This window comes from Mus caroli, chromosome 7 (genome assembly GCF_900094665.2).
Source record: "Mus caroli chromosome 7, CAROLI_EIJ_v1.1, whole genome shotgun sequence".
In the NCBI taxonomy this organism is placed as follows: Eukaryota; Metazoa; Chordata; class Mammalia; order Rodentia; family Muridae; genus Mus; species Mus caroli.
The window spans coordinates 82,251,495-82,271,387 of record NC_034576.1 but is presented as its reverse complement, the minus strand read 5'-3'; the positions used below and the strand labels follow the sequence as shown (position 1 = coordinate 82,271,387).

Genomic DNA, 19,893 nt, shown 5'->3' with positions numbered 1-19,893 from the left:
GTCTGCTTTCCAGATTTTTTATTTGTGTGTTTGTCCAGAGGCTACAACACCTCTGTAGCCAGTCTGGTGCCGATCTCCCCTGCTCAGGGATTCTGCAGAGTGCTGGGATTACAGGCATGGGCCACTCACCCTGGCTTGGATTCTAGATTTGAATTACAAATTCAACAAAGCATGGTGTTTCCAGTCAAAGAGATGGGCAGCCAGCTTTGCCTCTCTGGATGACAAGTGTCCCTTGACAGTCACTCTAAACTGCGATTGAATCTCATAAATCCTAAAATGCGATATAGTTTTAGGAACTAAAACTTCCTAGGGAAGGTGGTTTTGTTGCTGTTACGTTTTGTGTTTAATGAGGATTATGGCTTAACCCTGGGAGCAGAAAGAAAGAAGTGGGTCTATGAGAAGACAGATGTCTGGGGCCGATTTCCCAGTCTTCTAAGACCTGAAGAGAAGCCACTGGCTGCTTCTCCGGGCCCGCCCCCCGGCAGAGGCCCGCCCCTCCCCCATAGGAGGGCCCGCCCCGCCCAGTCTGCGGACGGACTTGGAGGCGCCCTGCCTGCGCCTCCGCCCCCGAGCGCCGGGGCAGGCGGGGTTGCGGGTGAAGGGAGGGATGTTTGGGGGGGCGGGGGTCCCGATGACGGCATCGGAGCGCGCCGCGTCGGGGCGCCGAGCTCGGCTGCGCGTCCCGGGACTGCGCTCGCACCCTGGCAGGTGGGTGTGGGTCCGGAGGGGATGGAGGGCGAGACGGGGCTCACCCGGGAGGCGTCTGAGCAGCCCCCCATCTGTGCCCCTCAGCTTACCGCGAGCTCCCTCACTGGGCGGGCCGGGCCAGGAGGAGCAGCCTGCGAGGGTCCACGTTTGTAATCACTTTTGCAAACTTTCCGGGAGGGCCTGTTCCCAGCGGCCGATCGCGCGGGTGGAGTTGTCAGGGCGCCTTTGAGGCTCGGAGCCTTGATTGTGGGGAAGGAGAAGCCGGGACCACACACAGCTCCAGAGTCTACCTGGGGATTGGAGTGCCGCCAGGCACTGTTACCTCTGTGTACCCAGGCTCCAGCACCTAACCAGAACCGAATGAATGAGCGGTTATACAAGCAGAGATGCTAAACAGTAAATACTAAAACAACGAAGTGTGGCGTGGGATACTGCGGTTGAAGAATGTGGTGAGGAAGGAGAAGGCGAGATTGGGGGCGGGAGGGGTCATCACGGACTGCTAGATAGTATTGTACCCTGTGCTGGGTGCTGGCTGATGATAGAGTTCGAAATAGACAAAGAGGGTTCTTGCTTTCCATCGGGAGAGAGACTCTGGCTCTGGCATCCGTGTGGTCAGTGTCTGATGTGGGCAGCACAAAGGGCTGTCTGTAGTGGTGATGGGACAGAGCAGAGCGGCTTCCCTGGCCCTGTGGGGAAGGTGGGCCCAGCCCAAGCGTGGGTGGATGAAGATGGTAACACAGAGGTTGATGCCCTGAGAGGAAAGGCATGGTGTTCAGGAGATGGGGAAGGTAGGAAGTGTGTTCTAAGCTTCCTTTATTGTTGTTGGGGTGTAAAAATGAGACTGTCACAACTGTGTTTTTGAAAGATGCCCTAGACTGAGGGGTTGGAGAGGTCAGGGAGACTGAGACTCAGAAAGGGAGCTGGTAGAAGTTATCCCTTCAGGGTGTCAGCAGCATGACTGGTTTTGGCAACAGGATGAGGAGTGTAGCTGATAATCTTGAGAGATATTTAGGAGATAGAACTGGCAGAGTTTATCGATAGGAATTTGGTCTTGAAGGATCTTTTGGCTTCTTTGAAGAAGATGGGCAGGTGTCAAGCAGTTTCAGGGAGGAGCAATGGTAGAGACTGAGAAGGGGGAGTGGGACAGCTGGGACACAAAAACCGGAGATATCAAGTGCTGGGGCTCTTTTTATTTTTTATTTTTTTGGCCAAGGGAAGATGTCAAAAAAAGTTACTGTGGCTTTATGGTTTTGTGGTTTGAGTCAGTTGGGTGCCCCTTTGGGCAGATGCTCTGAACTTTGACTACCCCTTCTTCAGTCTCCCCAAAGCTGTGTGGTCTGGCCCCTGTAGTACAGGCCTTTCCTTTTCTCTGCAGATCCCGGAGCTGCTGTCTTTCAAGATGGGGCTGGAGGCCCAGAGGCTGTCTGGGGCTGAGGAGGCCCCCGTGAGGGTGGCCCTTCGAGTTCGCCCATTGCTGCCCAAGGAGCTGCTGCATGGTCATCAGAGTTGCCTGCGTGTGGAGCCTGAGCGGGGTCGAATCACCCTGGGGCGTGACCGCCACTTTGGGTTCCATGTGGTCCTGGGAGAGGACACTGGGCAAGAGGCTGTGTACCAGGCTTGCGTGCAGCCCCTCCTCGAGGCTTTCTTTGAGGGCTTCAATGCCACCGTCTTTGCCTATGGTCAGACAGGCTCTGGGAAGACATATACCATGGGGGAGGCCAGTGTGGGTGAGTGATACTATGTTTCTGAATTTTCTGTACCCTGTACCCCCATCCCCACCCCCACTCCAAGGCAAGGATGCTGAGGAGGGAGTGGGCATCTCCTGGGCAAAAGTCAGCACTCCATGTCAGGTGGCTGGGAAGGGCAGGAAGTGGGGTTTGTGGGTGAATGGCTTTCTCAAGAATGGGTTTTGTCATCTTAACAGAAGAAAACCAAGTGTGTCTTAGGATGTCACCAAGGGCTCGGAATCTGTGTTCCCATCGGAGCAGTTGAGATTGGAGCCTCTGTATCTGGGGAAGACTCTTTTGGCCACTCCATGGCAGGAACTGTCCCCCTTTAAGGAACATGAGCCATTTTATTTTCTCCTAGCTCCTGTTTTTACTGCAGTGGGGTTGCTATAAAAATGCTATGCTGGTGCATTGTAAACAGAAATTGACTCTGGGGGCTCCAAAGACAAGGTCAAGTTGTCAATAAAATTAAGGGGAGTAGTTTCCATATCACCTTACAAGGGAGCCTGTTCGTCTTTTGTGGCAGGGGCTTGCCTGAGGCTGGCCTGATACTCACTGTGTAGTCTAGGTAGACCTCAAACTTTGTTTGTTTATTTGTTTGTTTGTTGAGACAGGGTTTCTCTGTGTAGCCCTGGCTGTCCTGGAACTCACTTTGTAGACCAGGCCAGCCTCGAACTCAGAAATCCGCCTGCCTCTGCCTCCCGAGTGCTGGGATTAAAGGCGTGTGCCACCACCGCCCGGCTGAACCTCCAAACTTTCAATTGTCTGTTTCAGTTTTCCCAAGTGCTAGGATTATAGACATGTACTACCATACCTGGCTCAAGCCTTTTTATTTAGCAGTAAGTGGCTCTAACCACTCGGCAACCTCCTCTCCAGCCCCACAGAGGGGTTTTGTTTTGTTTTGTTTTGTTGTTTTGTTTTGTCTCTCTTACATTCAATTCATTCATGAGGGCTCCAACTCATGAGTCAGTCACCCTGCTTCCTAATATTATCACAGTAGGGGTGAGGATTTTAATGCGTGAGTTTTGGGGAGACATACACAGACCATAGCAATGGCAGAGGCATAGTTGTTGTAGAAAGTTGAGAAAATGCAGGAGAGTGCATGCAGAGAATAGCCGGCCTGATGACCGCCTCCTGAGCATCCGGGTCCCTCTGTGGAGATGATTATGCTTTATACTTCAAGCATGGCTTTTTTTTTTGCCTTCATCTTTTGAGACAGAATTTCCCTGTGTCGCCCCGGATGACCTGGCACACGCTCTGTAGACCAGGCTGGTGTCAGAGATCCGCCTGCCTCTGCCTCTGTCCTCTGGGATCAAAGGCATGCACCACCATGCCTGGTAAAGCATGCATTGTTTGATATCCACTCTTTTCCATCCTGTTTTGTTTTCTCAGTAATATGCCCTGGGGCTGGGATTGTACGTAGCTCACTGGTACAGTTGCCATCTCACTTAAGGCCATGTGTTTGATTCTCAACATCCACACACCATACTCCCCCGCCATACACACACAGAGACACAAATGAACAATATTTAATTTTAAATGTTCATGGTTTATGCACCACAACACCTGTCGGCATCTGAAATTTTCTGGCTATAAAATATTACCTTAGTTTTTGACTTAATATGTGGAGCCGTCTACTTTGAATTGGGGATAGCGATAAAGACCATATATGTGATGATATGTACGATAAGGAACACTTATCATTAAGTATTCTTCAGTCATGTGTGTGTGTGTGTGTGTTGCTGTATATTGAACTTGGGTGCTCATATGTTAGGCAAGTGCTCTGCCGTGAAGCTACACCCCTAGTCTTCCAGTCTTCTTTTTATTTGATAACTTCCTGGCATTCTGTTGCAAGTATACTTAAGCAAACTTTACTATGGGATATTAGGATGAACACTCTACTTTTGAAGCAAATTAAGAGGCCCATCAGTTAGCTGTGCATGGGCCATGGTAGTGACTTACTTGTCCCAAGGAGTAATCAAGTCCAGGGTATCTGATAATCTGTTGGGAATGGGATAAGGAGGGTGCATCAGGAAAGCGGTTGATTAAACCATGAGAGGTTGCTTGAAGTCTCCAATTCTCCTTCCCTATCCTGGAGCACGGCCTAGCAGAGGCTGTCTCTCCTTGGCCTCTGCCATTGTCTTCTCCACCCTACAGCCCCATTCTCAAGCTGCTGCTGCTGTGGTGTGGTGCTGGTGGATACTTGGGCCAGGTTTAGCTGGGGAGGGGGGCATGGCGGCAGGAGACACTGTGGTATCTCCCCAGCCTCCCTGCATGAAGATGAACAAGGTATCATCCCAAGGGCCATGGCTGAGGCCTTCAAGCTCATTGATGAGAATGACCTGCTGGACTGCCTGGTGCATGTATCCTACCTGGAACTCTACAAGGAAGAGTTCCGAGATCTGCTAGAAGTGGGCACTGCCAGCCGGGACATCCAGCTTCGGGAAGATGATCGGGGAAATGTTGGTGAGAAAGCTTGGGAATCCTCTAATGACTGGGAGGGAGGCCTTTGGCAAGCAAGGCCTGCCTGTCTGCTCTGAGGGTGGGCTGGCTTAACCTGTCTGGGAGAGACACTTCCTCAAGGGAAATCCAGGCCCTGGATGGTGGGTTTGTTTGCTGTCTGCAGTGAGTTCAGTATGGGCTTCTGTTTCCAGAGTGGGAAACATTAAGGTAAGTGCAGAAAAGCAGGGACTCCGGGCACTCTGGGTGAGGAAGAGCAGGTAGGAGGCCTGGATGGTTTTGCTTGTCTTCTGGCTGTCTGCAGGGGAGATGCTTACAGTGTTGTTTCCACAGTGCTCTGTGGGGTGAAAGAAGTGGACGTAGAAGGCCTGGACGAGGTGCTGAGCCTCCTAGAGATGGGCAACGCTGCGCGCCACACAGGCGCCACACACTTCAACCGCCTCTCCAGCCGCTCACACACAGTCTTCACTGTGACCCTGGAGCAGCGGGGACGGACTCCTAGCCGTTTGCCTCGACCCGCCGCTGGCCACCTGCTGGTCTCCAAATTCCACTTCGTGGACCTGGCAGGCTCCGAGAGGGTTCTGAAGACTGGCAGCACCGGAGAACGGCTCAAAGAGAGCATCCAAATTAACAGCACCCTGCTGGCGCTGGGAAATGTCATTAGCGCTCTGGGGGACCCCCAGCGCCGAGGCAGCCACATCCCTTACCGTGACTCCAAGATCACCCGGTGAGATGGCCCATTTCTCTGGGTTCGGGTGGGATCATGGAACCCCCCAGGAAAGGTGGCTTTGAATCTAGGCCGATGGTGCCAGGTCAGTACTCACAAGAGCCAAGGCACTGACGCTTATCATCCTCGTGCTCACAGGATCCTCAAAGACTCTCTGGGAGGGAATGCCAAGACAGTGATGATCGCCTGCGTCAGCCCCTCCTCCTCCGACTTCGATGAGACCCTCAACACCCTAAACTACGCCAGCCGTGCTCAGAACATCCGCAATCGCGCCACAGTCAATTGGCGTCCAGAGGCCGAGCGCGTCCCTGAGGAACAGGCGGCGGGTGCGCGCGGGCCGCCGCGACACCGCTCGGAAACGCGCATCATCCATCGCGGCCGGCGCGTGCCCTGCCCTGCAGTGGGCTCCGCGGCAGTCGCTGCGGGCCTGGGGGCCGAATGCGCGCGCTGCCGGGCCCGCACCAGCGCCGCCTACAGCCTCCTGCGAGAGCTGCAGGCCGAGCCCGGGCTGCCTGGCGCTGCCGCCCGCAAAGTGCGGGACTGGCTGTGCGCGGTGGAGGGCGAGCGCAGCGCCTTGAGCTCTGCCTCCGGACCCGACAGCGGCATCGAAAGCGCTCCAGCCGAGGACCAGGCGGCACAGGGGACCAGTGGGAGAAAGGTGACCCTGGGGTGGGCTCGGGGTAAGGATCAAGGGAAGAGAGTTTTATTTTAAGCCAAGCAGTCATGCTTGGGCTTCATTGTTACTTCAGTGACTAAAGTCAGTTCCTTAACTTTGGGAAGGACTTAGCCTCTGGGTCTGTTAAATAAGGATTTTGTAAGATCAGAAGCACTAATAGATGTCAAGCACACTGGCAAAGACCAAGGTGTTCTTGATAATATTAACATTAATAAAAACATGTAGGGCATGGTAGGGCACACCTTTAATCCCAGCTCTAGGGAGGCAGAGGTAGGTGGATCTCTGAGTTTAATGCTAGTGTGGTCTACGGAGCGAGTTCCAGGATAGCCAGGACTACACAGAAACCCCGTCTTGAAGAACCTAAATAAGCAAGGAAACAAACAAACAAACAAAACCCTGTGATCTGTGGAAATAGTGGCCACATTCATAATTCTAACTCGGTGAAGGCCGAAACATGAGGATCATGAGTTCTAGGCTAGTCTAGGCTACATATCAATACCCTAACTCAAAACAGAGAAAATATTAGTGATAATCATTAAAACATTATTAGTAATGGTGGGAGATGTCTCATATGGCTTCCAGAAGGAACCTAAGGCTGGATAGGGCCAGGAGCACCAAGGTTGCAAAGCAGATCTTGGAGAAAAGTGGAGAGTAGGACTGGGTAAGCCAGCGTCAAGACCGAGAAAGTTAGGGTGTCATAGCACCTTGCCAGGCACCACCCCTAAAGCCTTTCTCCTTGCCCTGTAGGGAGATGAGGGGGCCCAGCAGCTGTTGACCCTGCAGAGCCAGGTGGCCCGGCTAGAGGAGGAGAATCGAGACTTCCTGGCGGCTTTGGAGGACGCCATGGAGCAGTACAAACTGCAGGTAGGATGCCCCTTTTGCAGATCAGGAAGGCTTTCTAGAGGAGGAAGGCTTTCCCAGAATGGAAGGAAGAGTTTGGAGACCTGGGCTAAGGGCCGCTGGTGGAGGACAATGTGGAGATGTGTGGTGTCTCACTGTGGCGAGGGACAGAACAGTGGAGGAAGTGCTCTGACAGCCATGCCTGGCACCTTTGGCTGGAGCTGGCATCTGGGGGCAGCAGGATGCCACGTGGGAGCCTGCTGACAAGATGGGCATTCTGCCTGGCTGGTGTCGGGTAAGGACTGGCATGCTGGCATGTGGGAATGTGATGAACATTGGGCAGGATAGGATAAGAGCTTAGGTGGGAACCAGTGTGTTGTGTGTTCAGACAGAAAGGGCTCAGTGGTGCTCAAACTTTTCAGTTTCACCCCTGAAGTTGGAAGGTCCTCAGCTTCCTTCTTCAGTTTCTTGTACTCACGCTGCTCAGCGGACATCCCCACCCTTGGCATCCATGACCCCATCAGCTCCTGGACTGTGTCTTACAGAGTGACCGTCTGCGGGAGCAGCAGGAAGAGATGGTGGAACTGCGGCTACGCCTAGAGCTGGCACAACCTGGCTGGGGCGCACCGGGGCTCCTGCAGGGCTTGCCACTGGGATCCTTTGTGCCCCGGCCTCACACAGCCCCCCTGGGGGGTGCCCACACTCACATGCTGGGCATGATGCCCCTGACATGTCTTCCTGGAGAAGAAGTTAGCTCTGAGCAGGTGAGGAGGTTGGTGAGGCTTGGTACATCAGGGCAACACTGGGGCACGTGTCCCATGTTTGTGTCTCCGTGGCACCAGCTGTGAGATAGAAGATTCCTATTTCAGGTGTCCCTAGAGAAAGGGGCCAGATATGAGAGACTGTGGGGACTCTCAGAAGTGACCAGGGCCAGTGAGCATCTTGAGGCAGCTGGAAATTGCCTGGAGTGAGGATATCAGCGATGATGAGGTGGCACCTTTGCACACCCAAGGATGGACTCTTAACACACGGTCTGGGGGTGGTTCTCTGCTGACTCACTCTTCCAGGACCTCTGCTTGGCCTCTCCAAGGCTCACTTCCTTTGCCTGTAGGTTCTTCAGCTTGGAGTCTTTTTGGCAAAGTTGAGTCCTGTGCCGCTTCAGAACTCTAGGACATCTCAGCTGTGCAGTTGCCGGTTTGGGTTAGGTGGGAGTGTATCAAGTACCCATCATTTTGTCAGGGTGTCAATGGTGAGAAAGGGCTTGGGTGTACACAAGCTGCCCTACTAGAAAGGGCAGGTTGTCACCCGAGGAGAACCAGATGTCAGGAGATCGCACCCTTCCCTGATGGCTGAGGGCGAGAGCACTTCCCATGTGTCCCGTGACAGCTGGAGGGTGAAGATGTGGTGGAGGAAGTTGAGGAGAGGACGGTGTGCAGGACAGGGCACACTTCAGGGCTCAGAGGATGCCCTGCAAGCATTCTCATCGTGAGCCTTAATGCCCCCTTTAGCAGGTGGTGAATGGCAAGGAAGTCAAAGCAGAGGTGTTGGCCCAGGCGGACAAACTGGGGAATGCCTCTTCCACTACATCAGAGGAGGAAGGGGAGGAGGAGGAGGAGGAAGAAGAGGAAGAAGAAGAGGAGCCACCTAGGCGGACCTTATACTTGCGCAGGTGAGGGAGAACCAGTGTGTTGGCCTCACGGGGTCAGCTCTGGGTTGCTCTCGGCTGGAGGAGATTCCTGGTCATCCTCTCAGCAGTCGTATGGAGGCCTCTCAGCTCAAGATACTCTTGCCTGTCTCTCTCACCATCCCTGGGAGGTCCGTGAGCTCCGTCCGGATGGGAAGGTTTCAGTGGGGTGGGTGTGATAGGAAGTGCCCAGACTTCCTGATGCTCAGTTTCCAAGACAACCTGTGGTACCTGCAGCTTCTTATCATCTTCTAAGCTCTGCCCCATCTCTGTCTTGGGTAACATTGATCTTGGGGGTTGGAGGGCCCCATGGCCTCTATTCTTCTCTCCAGGCCTAAGAGGAGGCTAGGCTAGGTGAGGGGCTGGGAAGTGGTACTGACTCCTGCTTCTCCCTTCTAGAAATGGGATCAGCAACTGGAGTCAGAGGGCAGGGGTGCGTCCAGGGAGCCCACCTGACAGGAAGGGCCCAGAGGTCTGCTCAGAAGAGCCAGCTGCTGCCATCCCAGCACCACAAGGTAGGCTCGGTGGGGAGCACCCAGGGAGCCCCTCTACCCCACGCCTCTGCCTCCTCCACACTCAGTCGGGGTACTGATCCTGACAATCTGCATGTTGTAGCAGTTGGTAGTGGCAAGGTCCCAGTTCAGACCCGCCAGGCCCCAGCTGCCATGGCCTCTGAGTGGCGACTGGCCCAGGCCCAACAGAAAATCCGGGAACTGGCCATCAACATCCGCATGAAGGAGGAGCTCATTGGTGAGCTGGTCCGGACAGGTCAGTGGAGGCATTGGGGTGGGTTCCTCCTCGGGAGGGTCTCCCATTCAGCCTTCTTCCTGGGCTGCTTTGGAGAAGGCTCACAGTGTACTGCTTAGCAGCACAGGACTCGGGGCGTAGCTCTAACACCTAGCTTGGGCCTCTTCCAGCTGTCAGCTTTCTCTTGTCTAAAGGGAAACAGTACTGTACTTACTCCATAGGATGGCTGTGAAGGTGAAATGGGCTAATTCTGGGGACCTGCTTTGAATATTCCTCAGTAGATAGAGCTTCTCATCTACTGACTCTGTTCTATGGGATGCACTGTGGGGCCTGGTAACAGTCAGTCCTAGTCACAGTGTAAATGAGAAAGCAGTTACCCCAGACTGTGCCACTTCTGATACTGGTGAGTAGCAGGGGACCTGGGGACAATGTAAGTGGTGGCCATTTGATAGTTTTTCAAAAACATTTTAAAAAATACATTCTCCCTCTGTTTTGCTCTCTGTCTGTCTCTGTCTCTCTCTCTCTGTGTGTGTGTGTGTGTTGCACACGCCACAGTGCACGTGTAGAGATCAGAGGGTAACTTAGAGGAGTCAGTTTTCTCTACCATGGGACCTGGGGATTGAACTTATGTCATTAGGTTTGGCCGCAAGTGCCTTTATCCACTGAGTCATCTTTCCTGTTTGCTTGCATGTCTTTAACAGTTGTGGGTTTATTACTAACTCATTTTTCAGACTTTGAAGTAGATGGTTAAAGGGAAAGACTAGTACAGAGGTCATTAGCCAGGCTTTGCAGTCACTGAGAGTGCCCACCCTCATCTCTGCCCACCCTCATCTCTGCTCATATTTCTTCGCTGCTATATCTTGAAGCAGATCCCAGCCACCGTGTCCTTTCCCTTGTGAAGACTTCTCAAAAGCAAACAAACAACGTGGATCTTTTCCTGCTACCCACCATGGCTTGCTCTTGGTGTCTTCTTGTCTTTTCTTGATTTGTTTATTTGAGATGGTTTCATGTAGCCCAGGCTGGCCTTTAAAGGTGCTGTGTAGCTAACACTGGCTACGAACTTCTGGTCCTCCTTCCTCCACTTCCCAAGTACTGGGATTGCAGGCACACGCACTGGCTTGTTCTGTTTTGATCAGCACTGGGGGTGAAACTGCAGACTCTCCTCCTGTCCTCTTAGGACCCAGAGCCTAGTCACTGACTCTTGATGACCCTTCCTCCCTTGGTCAGCAGCCAGGCAGCCACCTCTCTCTGTCCCTGTGGTGTTAAAAGCTAAGCTGATTCCAGTATATCTATGACACCAGCCTCGATGGAGGTTAGGAGTCACTGCCACCTGTGATCCTGTTTAGGCTTTTTGACTTGAGTCAGCCTTCCATGCCTGGGCCCTGTGCACACTCGGTTGGTTTCACAGGCCTCTGAGAGGTCTCCCATCTCTCAGCTCTTGAGTCCTTCTGGCAGGATTTGTCTGTGTGTCTGGCTTCTCCTTCTGCCCTTAGTATATTCTTGCAGATTGAAGCTAGTAAGATGTGCAGGCTCAGTGGACATACTGATTTTTGTCATGGGCAAGGTAGAGATAAAATTTGATAATTCGGGTCATTCCTGTGGGCAAAACTCATTTAAAAAGAGGAGGAGGGGGCTGGAAGTTGTGGTGCACATATTTAATCCCAGCACTCAGGAGGCAGAGACAGGGGGATCTCTTGAGTTCAAAGCCAGCCTGGTCTACCATGAGTTCTGTCCAGCCAAGACCAGAAGCAGGATGGGCGGTGATTGAGTGGATTTAAGAAGATGATGGTGTGACGAACCTCGTGCAGTGCTCCAGACTGACAGGGCCTGGGAAACAGACTCCCAGGGGAGGGACAGTGATCGTCATCTGGGAGGGGTCTGCCTGTACCACTGTGGCTCCATTTCTTCCAGGGAAGGCGGCCCAGGCCCTGAACCGTCAGCACAGCCAGCGCATCCGGGAGCTGGAGCAGGAGGCTGAGCGTGTGCGGGCGGAGCTGTGTGAAGGGCAGAGGCAGCTTCGAGAGCTAGAGGGCAGGGAGCCCCAAGATGCCAGCGAGAGGTCCAGGCTCCAGGAATTCCGTAAGAGAGTGGCTGCAGCCCAAAGCCAGGTGCAGGTCAGTGTTGGGGTCCCCAGCTGGGGTCCCTGGGAACAGGATTGTGGGTCCAGAATCACTGATGGCAGTCACTTCTTCTAACCTCTATTCACTCCTTCTATCTAACCTCTATTTAGGCCGGCTTCATGGGGTGCTAGAGTCACCTGAGCTTTTAACACAGCAGGAATAGAGGTGGCTGCTCCCACTGACCGAGGGAGGGCAGACATCTAAAGGAAATCTCCTTCAGCCCACAGCATCTCCACTCCACGCACACATGCACAGTCCCAGCCGCTCTTCACTCACCTTCCATCTCATCCTCTATTTGACAGTGTAGCTGTCCACCTGACCCTCGGCTTGCTTGCTTTTTGGTTCTGGGAGAAACACTGAGCACGGTCCCCAAGGCCTGGCTTAGCCATCTGACAGCTGAGTGTCCATGTGCCTGTGTGTGCCCACCTTCCATCCCCTTGAGCAGTTCATATAAGTCCGTTAGTGCTGCCAGAGCAGGAGTGCCCAGGTGGGAGGGGGCGCCGCACAGCAGCACACAGGAGGCTGGATAGGCAAGCTCATGCTGGCCACAGGTCTGGCTTTTCCTGAGGCCTCCTGAGGCTGTGGGTGGCTGCCTTCCCTCTGGCTGTGTGGCTGCCTTTGCTGTGCACCTGAGTGCTTGGTGTTCGCAGGATGCCTGTATACTAGGTCAGGGTCACCACCAAGGGCCTCACAGCAGCTTAAAGGCAACTTTAAAGGCAGCCCCATTTCTAAATGAAGTCACATTGGGGTGCAGGGAGGGGGAAGAAAGTTCTGCGCATAGCCCTATCCATCCCGGCTTTTGCTTCAGAGGACCCCAGCCACCTCTGCACCTGCCATCTGCCTTTCTGGCCACGTTCCTCTTTCCTTCCTTCCTCAGTTCTAGTTTGAGAGATGACCTGGTAGAATGGTTTTCCTGACTGGAAAACCCATTTTTTAAAGACATTTATTTTTATGTGTATGAGGTTTTTTTTTTTTTTGCCTGAATAGATATGTGCTTATACCCGTGGAAGCCCGAAGAGGGTATTGGATCCTCTGGAACTGGAGTTTTTGACAGTTGTGAGCCCAAGTAGGTACTAGGAACTCTACCCAGGTCCTCTGCAAAGAGCAGCAAGTGCTCTTAACTACTGAGCCAGCTCTCCAGCCACTGGCTGTGCTGTGGGTTCTTAACCAACCTGCCTAGCCTCTCTGTGCCTGTTTCCTAATCTATAAAGCGAGAATAGTAGTCATTTTAATTTTTTCATTAGACTTTTCCTTATTTTGTGTGTCTATGTGTAAGGGTGCCACAGTGTGTGTGTGTGTGTGTGTGTGTGTGTGTGTGTGTGTGTGTGCAGACCAGAGGATACCTTTTGGAGTTGGTTCTCCCCACCATGTGGGTCCCAGGGATCAAACTCAAGTCAGTCATTGGACTTGAGAGCAAGCACTTTTACACACTGAACCATTTTGTCAGCCCAGTAGGCAAACTGGTTCATGGGTTTGTTAGATCATTTACGATAGAGCATGTAGCATAACTCCTCCATGAATAGTCAGTGTTGTGTAGCTACTGGTGTTGGGGTTCTGTTGTTATTAGCCTCTATCCACCTATGCTTTCCCTTTTCCTTGTGCCCCTCTGTTCACCCACCTGGGCCTCACCCACCCTCGAGAAGTGCCAAGCGCTCTGCCAGACTCCTATAACCCCTGTGCATAGCTCGGTGGCTGCTGTGTGGGTTCCAGGTGCTGAAGGAGAAGAAGCAGGCAACAGAGCGACTGGTGTCACTGTCGGCTCAAAGTGAAACTCGGCTACAGGAGCTGGAGAGGAATGTGCAGCTCATGCGGCGACAGCAGGGGCAGCTGCAGAGGCGGCTCCGTGAGGAGACAGAGCAGAAGCGGCGCCTTGAGACGGAGATGAACAAGCGGCAGCATCGCGTCAAGGTCAGGCTCGGGCTGGCCTGCTGAGGGCTCTGTCTCGTTCCCACCACTCATAGCTACATGATCTTGGAGATAGGTTACTGTAGGTTCTTCTCACTATCAAGAACCTAGAGGAACCTTAGGCTGTGGGCACATGCCATGCCCTTGTCCCCCAGGTTTTTCTCCCCACCCTGCTTGCTCCCCTCACTGAGCCTCCTCCCCAGGAGCTGGAGCTGAAGCACGAGCAACAGCAAAAGATCCTGAAAATCAAGACAGAAGAGATCGCAGCCTTCCAGAGGAAGAGGCGCAGTGGCAGCAATGGCTCTGTGGTGAGCCTGGAGCAGCAGCAGGTGCGGCTGGGCTGAGCCTGTGTCCCAGTGAGCTTGGCAGTTGGGTGACCGTTTCATTGCCAAGGTCCCCTGAGGACTTGCTGGGGATCCGCTGCTCTCCTTGGGACCTTGGGTAATGGCTGCAGCTAGAGACAGGTACTGAGGTCCCTGCTGCTCCACTGTCCCTCAGAAGATCGAGGAGCAAAAGAAGTGGCTGGACCAGGAGATGGAAAAGGTGTTGCAGCAGCGGCGGGCGCTGGAGGAGTTGGGAGAGGAGCTCCGAAAGCGGGAGGTCATCCTGGCCAAGAAGGAGGCCCTGATGCAGGAGAAGACGGGGCTCGAGAGCAAGCGCCTGAGGTCCAGCCAGGTGAGTGCCCATCACAAGGTTCCTGGCCAGGTGAGGCCCTGCAGGGCGTGTAGATAGATGAGGTTCTTTGAAGTGATGTTCTTGCCAGGCAAGACAGGAAGCTTTGCCCTTTGGGCTGTATCCTCTGGATTTCCAAGAACTCCAAGACTTTAGGCTGTTTATGACACAAGAACTAATGTATGGGGCATGGGCACTCATCCCATAGGCCATTTCACATTTTGCCAACACTACATTGGGTCTCACATAAGCAAAATGAGGAGCACGTGTAGTAAGTGGTATGGCCAATGAGATTGCGTTTGGAGGAGGTAGGCTGGGGGTCCATCGGCACCTGGCATGGTACCTCGTCTTTCATCAAAAGGCCAACTTCTGAGCCACTTCATTCTTCTTTCAGATGGGATTAGAATGTGCCCAAAACACTTAGTGGGACTATGTCACACCCAAACCTAGGACTCTTCTAATCCAGGTGTTTAAGCCAGATTCCTGAAGGGTTGTGGACACTCAGACCAGGATCCCTGTCACTGCCATCATGGAGCACAAGATCCGAGTCACTAGGTCACCTATAATATCCCTTGGACACAGGAACCCTTGCTTCCTTCCACATTGGCCTTTAGGCAGGGCCAGACTTTCTCATAATCCAATTACTCTCCAGCCAAGTCTCCGTACTGATAGCGTAGCACACACCAGCTGTCTTGTTCCCATCATCCCTTCTTAACATTAGAACCTTCCTCTCTGCTTGCATGGATTCTCCTCCTCTGAGCTATCTCCTCCATAGATGTTTTGGTCCTTTAAAGGGCCCTGATCCCTGAAAAAACATCTGAGCTAAATGTAGGCAAGGGAAAGACCCACATCCTCCTTAGCATCCAATGTGCAGTCTAGGCACTTTCTGTGTCCTCTCTGAGGACAGTACCTGCTCCTTCTGACACACTGGCTGTGCTGCCTCAGGCCCTAAATGAAGACATTGTGCGTGTGTCCAGCCGCCTAGAACACCTGGAGAAGGAGCTATCTGAGAAGAGTGGGCAGCTGCGGCAAGGCAGCGCCCAGAACCAGCAGCAGATCAGAGGGGAGATAGACACCCTTCGCCAGGAGAAGGACTCACTGTTGAAGCAGCGCCTGGAGATTGATAGCAAGCTGAGGCAGGGAAGCCTGCTGTCACCTGAGGTAGGCCCACGGGGGGGCCACCAGCTCTGTCCCTATGCTTCAGCTCTCTGATCCACCTGTCCTTCTGCTCCCCTCTGTCCCTTGCCCTGGCTCTCTATAAGTGGTGCCCCAATGGTTATTAAGCTTTACAAGATGAGTGAGATTGCCCCTTTGGCCCAGTTGATGCATGTGGGACTGTGGACTTCTCAGCTCCCTTCCAGTGGAACTAGACACCCATCTGTATGTGAACAGAAAGCCTGCATTGCAGAAACTTACCCCTAGTTGTCTGGCATCTTAGGCAGGCTCAGTTCAGCTTTCAGGGGCTCAAGCTTACCCTGATGTGGAAAAGCACCCGAGACCCCAGCCTCGCAGCACTGTCGTTAATCCTGCATCAGGGTGTGACAGAGTATCCCTGTTTCTGCTGCAGTAAGGGGCACTTTTGATATGTCAAGACATTCTCAGGCTGAGGGGACACTAAAGGCTCAGTTGTGTATGTGTGTTGGCTGTAGTGTATCTGCCCAGGACTCTGTGGTTCAGAAGTCTGATACCCCTCCTCCATGAGAGCCTGTTCTTGCAGGAGGAGAGGACACTGTTCCAGCTGGATGAAGCCATCGAGGCCCTGGACGCTGCCATCGAGTACAAGAATGAGGCTATCACATGCCGCCAGCGGGTGCTGCGGGCTTCGGCCTCCTTGCTGTCCCAGTGTGAGATGAATCTCATGGCAAAGCTCAGCTACCTTTCCTCCTCAGAGACCAGAGCCCTGCTGTGCAAGTATTTTGACAAGGTGGATAACCAGCACACACTCCTGGCCTTCACTTCCCTTAGCTCGTTAGAAGGTCTGCTGTGTGTCCCTTTCTCCCAGACGAGGGGACAGGGACAGGGTCAGCTCTACTCTCCAATTTTTGAAGCCATCTAGGGGATGGCTTAATTTTCCCCAACTTACGGTCTGAAGGCCCTCACCTACAGTGATGGGGTTTCAAGAGGGATAGTCTTGGCACCTTGGGACAGGTCTGGAGGTATTTTTGTTTGCCATGGTGGTGGGGTAGTAGCCAGGGATGTTGTCAAATGTTGCATAATAGACAGGTTCCACAACCAGGTATCACTCCGTGTCGAGTGCCAAATGCCTTATCCTTTGGTTGAGAAATCCTGGTCTGGGTGCAGTTTCACTGTCAAGCAGCTCAGTACTATTTGGTGGGGAAGGGTTTGTGCTAAGTTCCCCCTGGAGGACTGGCTGGTTGGGACCTCATTGTCTAGAGCAGTGTCAGAGACAGGAAAGACCTGGTGTGATTTCCTTGCAGCCATGTTTACCAATTGGCTAAGGATTATTTTGGGAAAGGCACTGACATGGTAGCTGAGCCTGGCTGATCTTGGGATAGGTGGTGACACTCCGAGAGGAGCAACACCAGCAACAGATTGCCTTCTCGGAGCTGGAGATGCAGCTGGAGGAGCAGCAGCGGCTGGTGTACTGGCTGGAGGTGGCCCTGGAGCGGCAGCGCCTGGAGATGGACCGGCAGCTGACCCTGCAGCAGAAGGAGCACGAGCAGAATGTACAGCTGCTCCTCCAGCAGGGCCGAGGTGAGGGCCAGGGTGCCGGCTGCCCCAAGCCCAAGGTGCCATCTCTCTGCCCTGTCCACAGCCCCTCACTAACCTGTCTTTCCACACCAGACCACCTTGGTGAGGGGTTAGCAGACAGCAAGAGGCAATATGAGGCCCGGATTCATGCTCTGGAGAAGGAACTAGGTCGACACATGTGGATAAACCAGGAGCTGAAGCAGAAGCTCAGTGCAGGAAGCACCGCAGGCCAGAGCCGGGGTGAGCACTGGTGTCCAGCCTGGGCCTACACTACTGGGAAGTTGGAGGAACACAGATAGCTGCAAAGTTCTACTTAGCCAAAGACGATCCCGAGTTCCTGTTCTGGGCTGTCACACCCAGATGCCTCATTTCAAGTTGCCTATTGTTCAGGGGCTTTGGGAAGCTGGGTTTGGGGACGCCTCCATGTACCTCTATGTCTGACAAAGATACTGTTTGTGACAGGTTGTGAGAGGAGAAGCCTCTGCCTGGAAAACAGACAAGGCCTTGGAAATGAAGATGGGCTCCATCCTGCAGCTCCTGAACCTCTCTGGCAGTCCTCCCTTCTGGAGGGGGTGTCCCGTGTGTGGGATGAGTCCCGGGACTTGGTCCATGCCCCACTACCCCTGACATGGAAACGCTCAAGCTTGTGCAGCGAGCAGGGCTCCTCTGAGGAGTCTAGGGTCCGGGAGACAACTGAACCCCCAGTAGGGCGGGTACTACCTATGGGTGAAGTGGGCCTCTCCTGGAACTTTGGACCCTTGTCCAAGCCCCGGTGGGAACCCCGAAGAACCAGCCCAGGGATGATCGACGTCAGGAAAAACCCCTTGTAGGCCTTGGTCAGACCCTGCTTCAGATTCCAGTCCTGCTGAGAGGAGAGACTGCCTGTTTTGCTTCTATGAAGGACAGTCCTTACCTCACACTGTAAATCCAGAGTCTCATCTTTACACCAATTGGAGTCCGAAAATTTGGGCCACACCCAAAAGAACTGGATTTTCCCCACTATGGTGCTTAGCAGTCTTTTTTTTTTTTTTTTTGTATCCTATGCAAATTCCTTCAGCTATAGTACTTGACTGCTCTTTTTTCATTTGTGGGACAGTTCTGACTTTAAGCCTGTGTGCCCAGAGTTCTGGAGGCAATCCAAGGCTTGTCACAAAACCGTCAGTGGCAAGGGGGGGTCACAGCTTCAATGGTCTTATAAAGATGGGAGAACTGGGAAAGTAATAAGCATTTTTAGAATTTTTAAAAAATATCATTTAATAATAAACAGGAGTAATCTCATTATGGCTTACATCTTAAATGTGTCCCCCAAGAATTCCTGAAGGCTGGTCCTCAGCTGAGAGGCAGTGGAGCCTATCAGAGTTGGGGTGTGGTGGAGGTGAGGTTATTGGAGAGCATCCTTGAAGGGCATATTGGAGTCCTGCCTCTCCCCTCCCACCGCCTGTGCACAGGCTCCCAATTCAGGACACATAACTATGAACTTAGAGCCAGCTTGAAACCCTTCCTTCTCTACTCATCAGTATTACTGGCAATTGAACCCATGCAAGCATTCCAGGGCTGCCTTTTCTTTCTCTGAAAGGAGACATGGGAGTTTTCACCTGCATCTGACAACAGAAAGAGCCCTGGGACCACAACAGGGCTGGTTCCAAATCAGCCCTCACTGCAAGTGAGGCTCCTGCCAACACTCCATAGCAAGTTGGTTAGGTTGATTACAGGGCAACACAGGTGTCAAGCACATACCTGGCTAAGACGGTCATGAGGTGACTGCCTTTCAGGGTAGACCCTGCAGTATGATTGCTCTGGACCATAGCCAGTTACTTCCAGGCAGAAATGCCAAATGCTAAGTTGCCAGGATGACCTTATTGTTAGCTTGCTTCTTGCTGACGACTTTCACTTATGGGTCTTACTTTATGAAGTACCGCTTGTGTCAAAGAACTCAAGGCTTGGCAAACACCTCAAGAGACTATGTAAATGTTTCCTTTTTTTCCATTTCACAGTGTGGCAGTAGTCCTCTGAATTACCAAGACCTGGAATGGGATCTCTGGGCTGTCTGAGTTATATATAGTACAAGCTGCCCACCAGATTTCCAACCTTCCCCCTAAAGGGTCAGGGCCTGGCCTCATATGAAGACCTCGAGAGAAATTTTCAGACCATGAGGCATTCCAGTGGTAATCTTCAGATGACTGTGGGGAAAAGGCTTAAGGCCTTTAATGTCTTTTGTTGTTTTGAGACAGGCTCTCATACAGCCCAGGTTGCCCTGTACATGCTATGTAGTCAGAATCTCCTGATGCTTCTGTCTCTGTCTCCCAAGTGCTAGGACTATAAGCTTACTACCATACCTGCAGAATCTTCACTCCACAGGGACTCTGCTGCTGTCATCTTTACTTGTGAACTTTCTCAGTCCCATGAAGTCCTGGCCACTCTTGTTCTGGGCACATTGCTAGATTGCTGGCATGAGTCTGGCATTGTTACTGTACCTAGAGAAAGCTGCTCTAGAGTACATCTCCTGAGTGCAAGGGGTCGGGCCAGGCTCACAGTGTTCCTCATTTTGAGTCCTCCAGCGAAATGCTCAAGCAGGGCTAGCTAATAAGCTTCTTTCTCGTGTAGGTTCTGAAAGGCCGTTTCCGGGAGAGGGTGTGGCTGAACGGAGACTCTTCGGCAGTGGAGGGGAACACATCCATTTCCTCATCTAGGAAAAAGCAGACTCAGTGAGGCCTAAGGAAAGACAGCATGGCCACAGAGGGTCACCTCCACTCTTAAGGGTTACACGCTGGCAGTGACAAGCAACTGAAAATTGCTTGTGTGTCCGCACAGAAGGCTTTCTTTTGGGTCTCAGGGTTTGTTACTCTGTGTGGCTGAAATAATTTTGTGATAAGAGAGCCACCCAAGTCCCTCGCCTAAAATATTCCTAACCCAGT

General features: G+C 52.8%; 2 protein-coding genes across 2 annotated transcripts in view; one reads left to right on the top strand and one right to left on the bottom strand.

Annotated features, from left to right (window-relative positions):
- The first annotated feature begins 667 nt into the window (after window positions 1-667).
- Kif7 (kinesin family member 7) lies at window positions 668-18,256 on the top strand. The gene is made up of 19 exons (XM_021167113.2): window positions 668-708; window positions 2,084-2,435; window positions 4,701-4,901; window positions 5,229-5,622; window positions 5,761-6,280; window positions 7,046-7,162; window positions 7,684-7,902; window positions 8,647-8,807; window positions 9,222-9,337; window positions 9,438-9,590; window positions 11,481-11,683; window positions 13,400-13,597; window positions 13,798-13,923; window positions 14,093-14,269; window positions 15,212-15,427; window positions 15,984-16,190; window positions 16,783-16,981; window positions 17,072-17,218; window positions 17,441-18,256. Exons 2-19 carry the CDS (start codon window positions 2,108-2,110, stop codon window positions 17,806-17,808), a joined length of 4,050 nt encoding a protein of 1,349 aa, XP_021022772.1. The 5' UTR covers window positions 668-708; window positions 2,084-2,107; the 3' UTR covers window positions 17,809-18,256.
- Ticrr (TOPBP1 interacting checkpoint and replication regulator) overlaps window positions 18,206-19,893 on the bottom strand; it is a 41,104-nt gene continuing 39,416 nt past the window's right edge. The window contains exon 21 of the mRNA XM_021167048.1: window positions 18,206-19,664. Coding sequence (XP_021022707.1) covers window positions 19,555-19,664 — 110 coding nt within the window. The 3' untranslated portion in view covers window positions 18,206-19,554. The remainder of the gene's footprint in view (window positions 19,665-19,893) is intronic.

What these genes read in the sequence shown, in the direction of transcription:
- Kif7 (XM_021167113.2), top strand. Translation starts at nt 2,108, where the DNA reads ATGGGGCTGGAGGCCCAGAGGCTGTCTGGGGCTGAGGAGGCCCCCGTG. An exon ending in CGGACCTTATACTTGCGCAG is followed by an intron (nt 8,808 to 9,221) that starts GTGAGGGAGAAC and finishes TCTCCCTTCTAG; the next exon opens with AAATGGGATCAGCAACTGGA. An exon ending in TGTGCAAGTATTTTGACAAG is followed by an intron (nt 16,191 to 16,782) that starts GTGGATAACCAG and finishes ATCTTGGGATAG; the next exon opens with GTGGTGACACTCCGAGAGGA.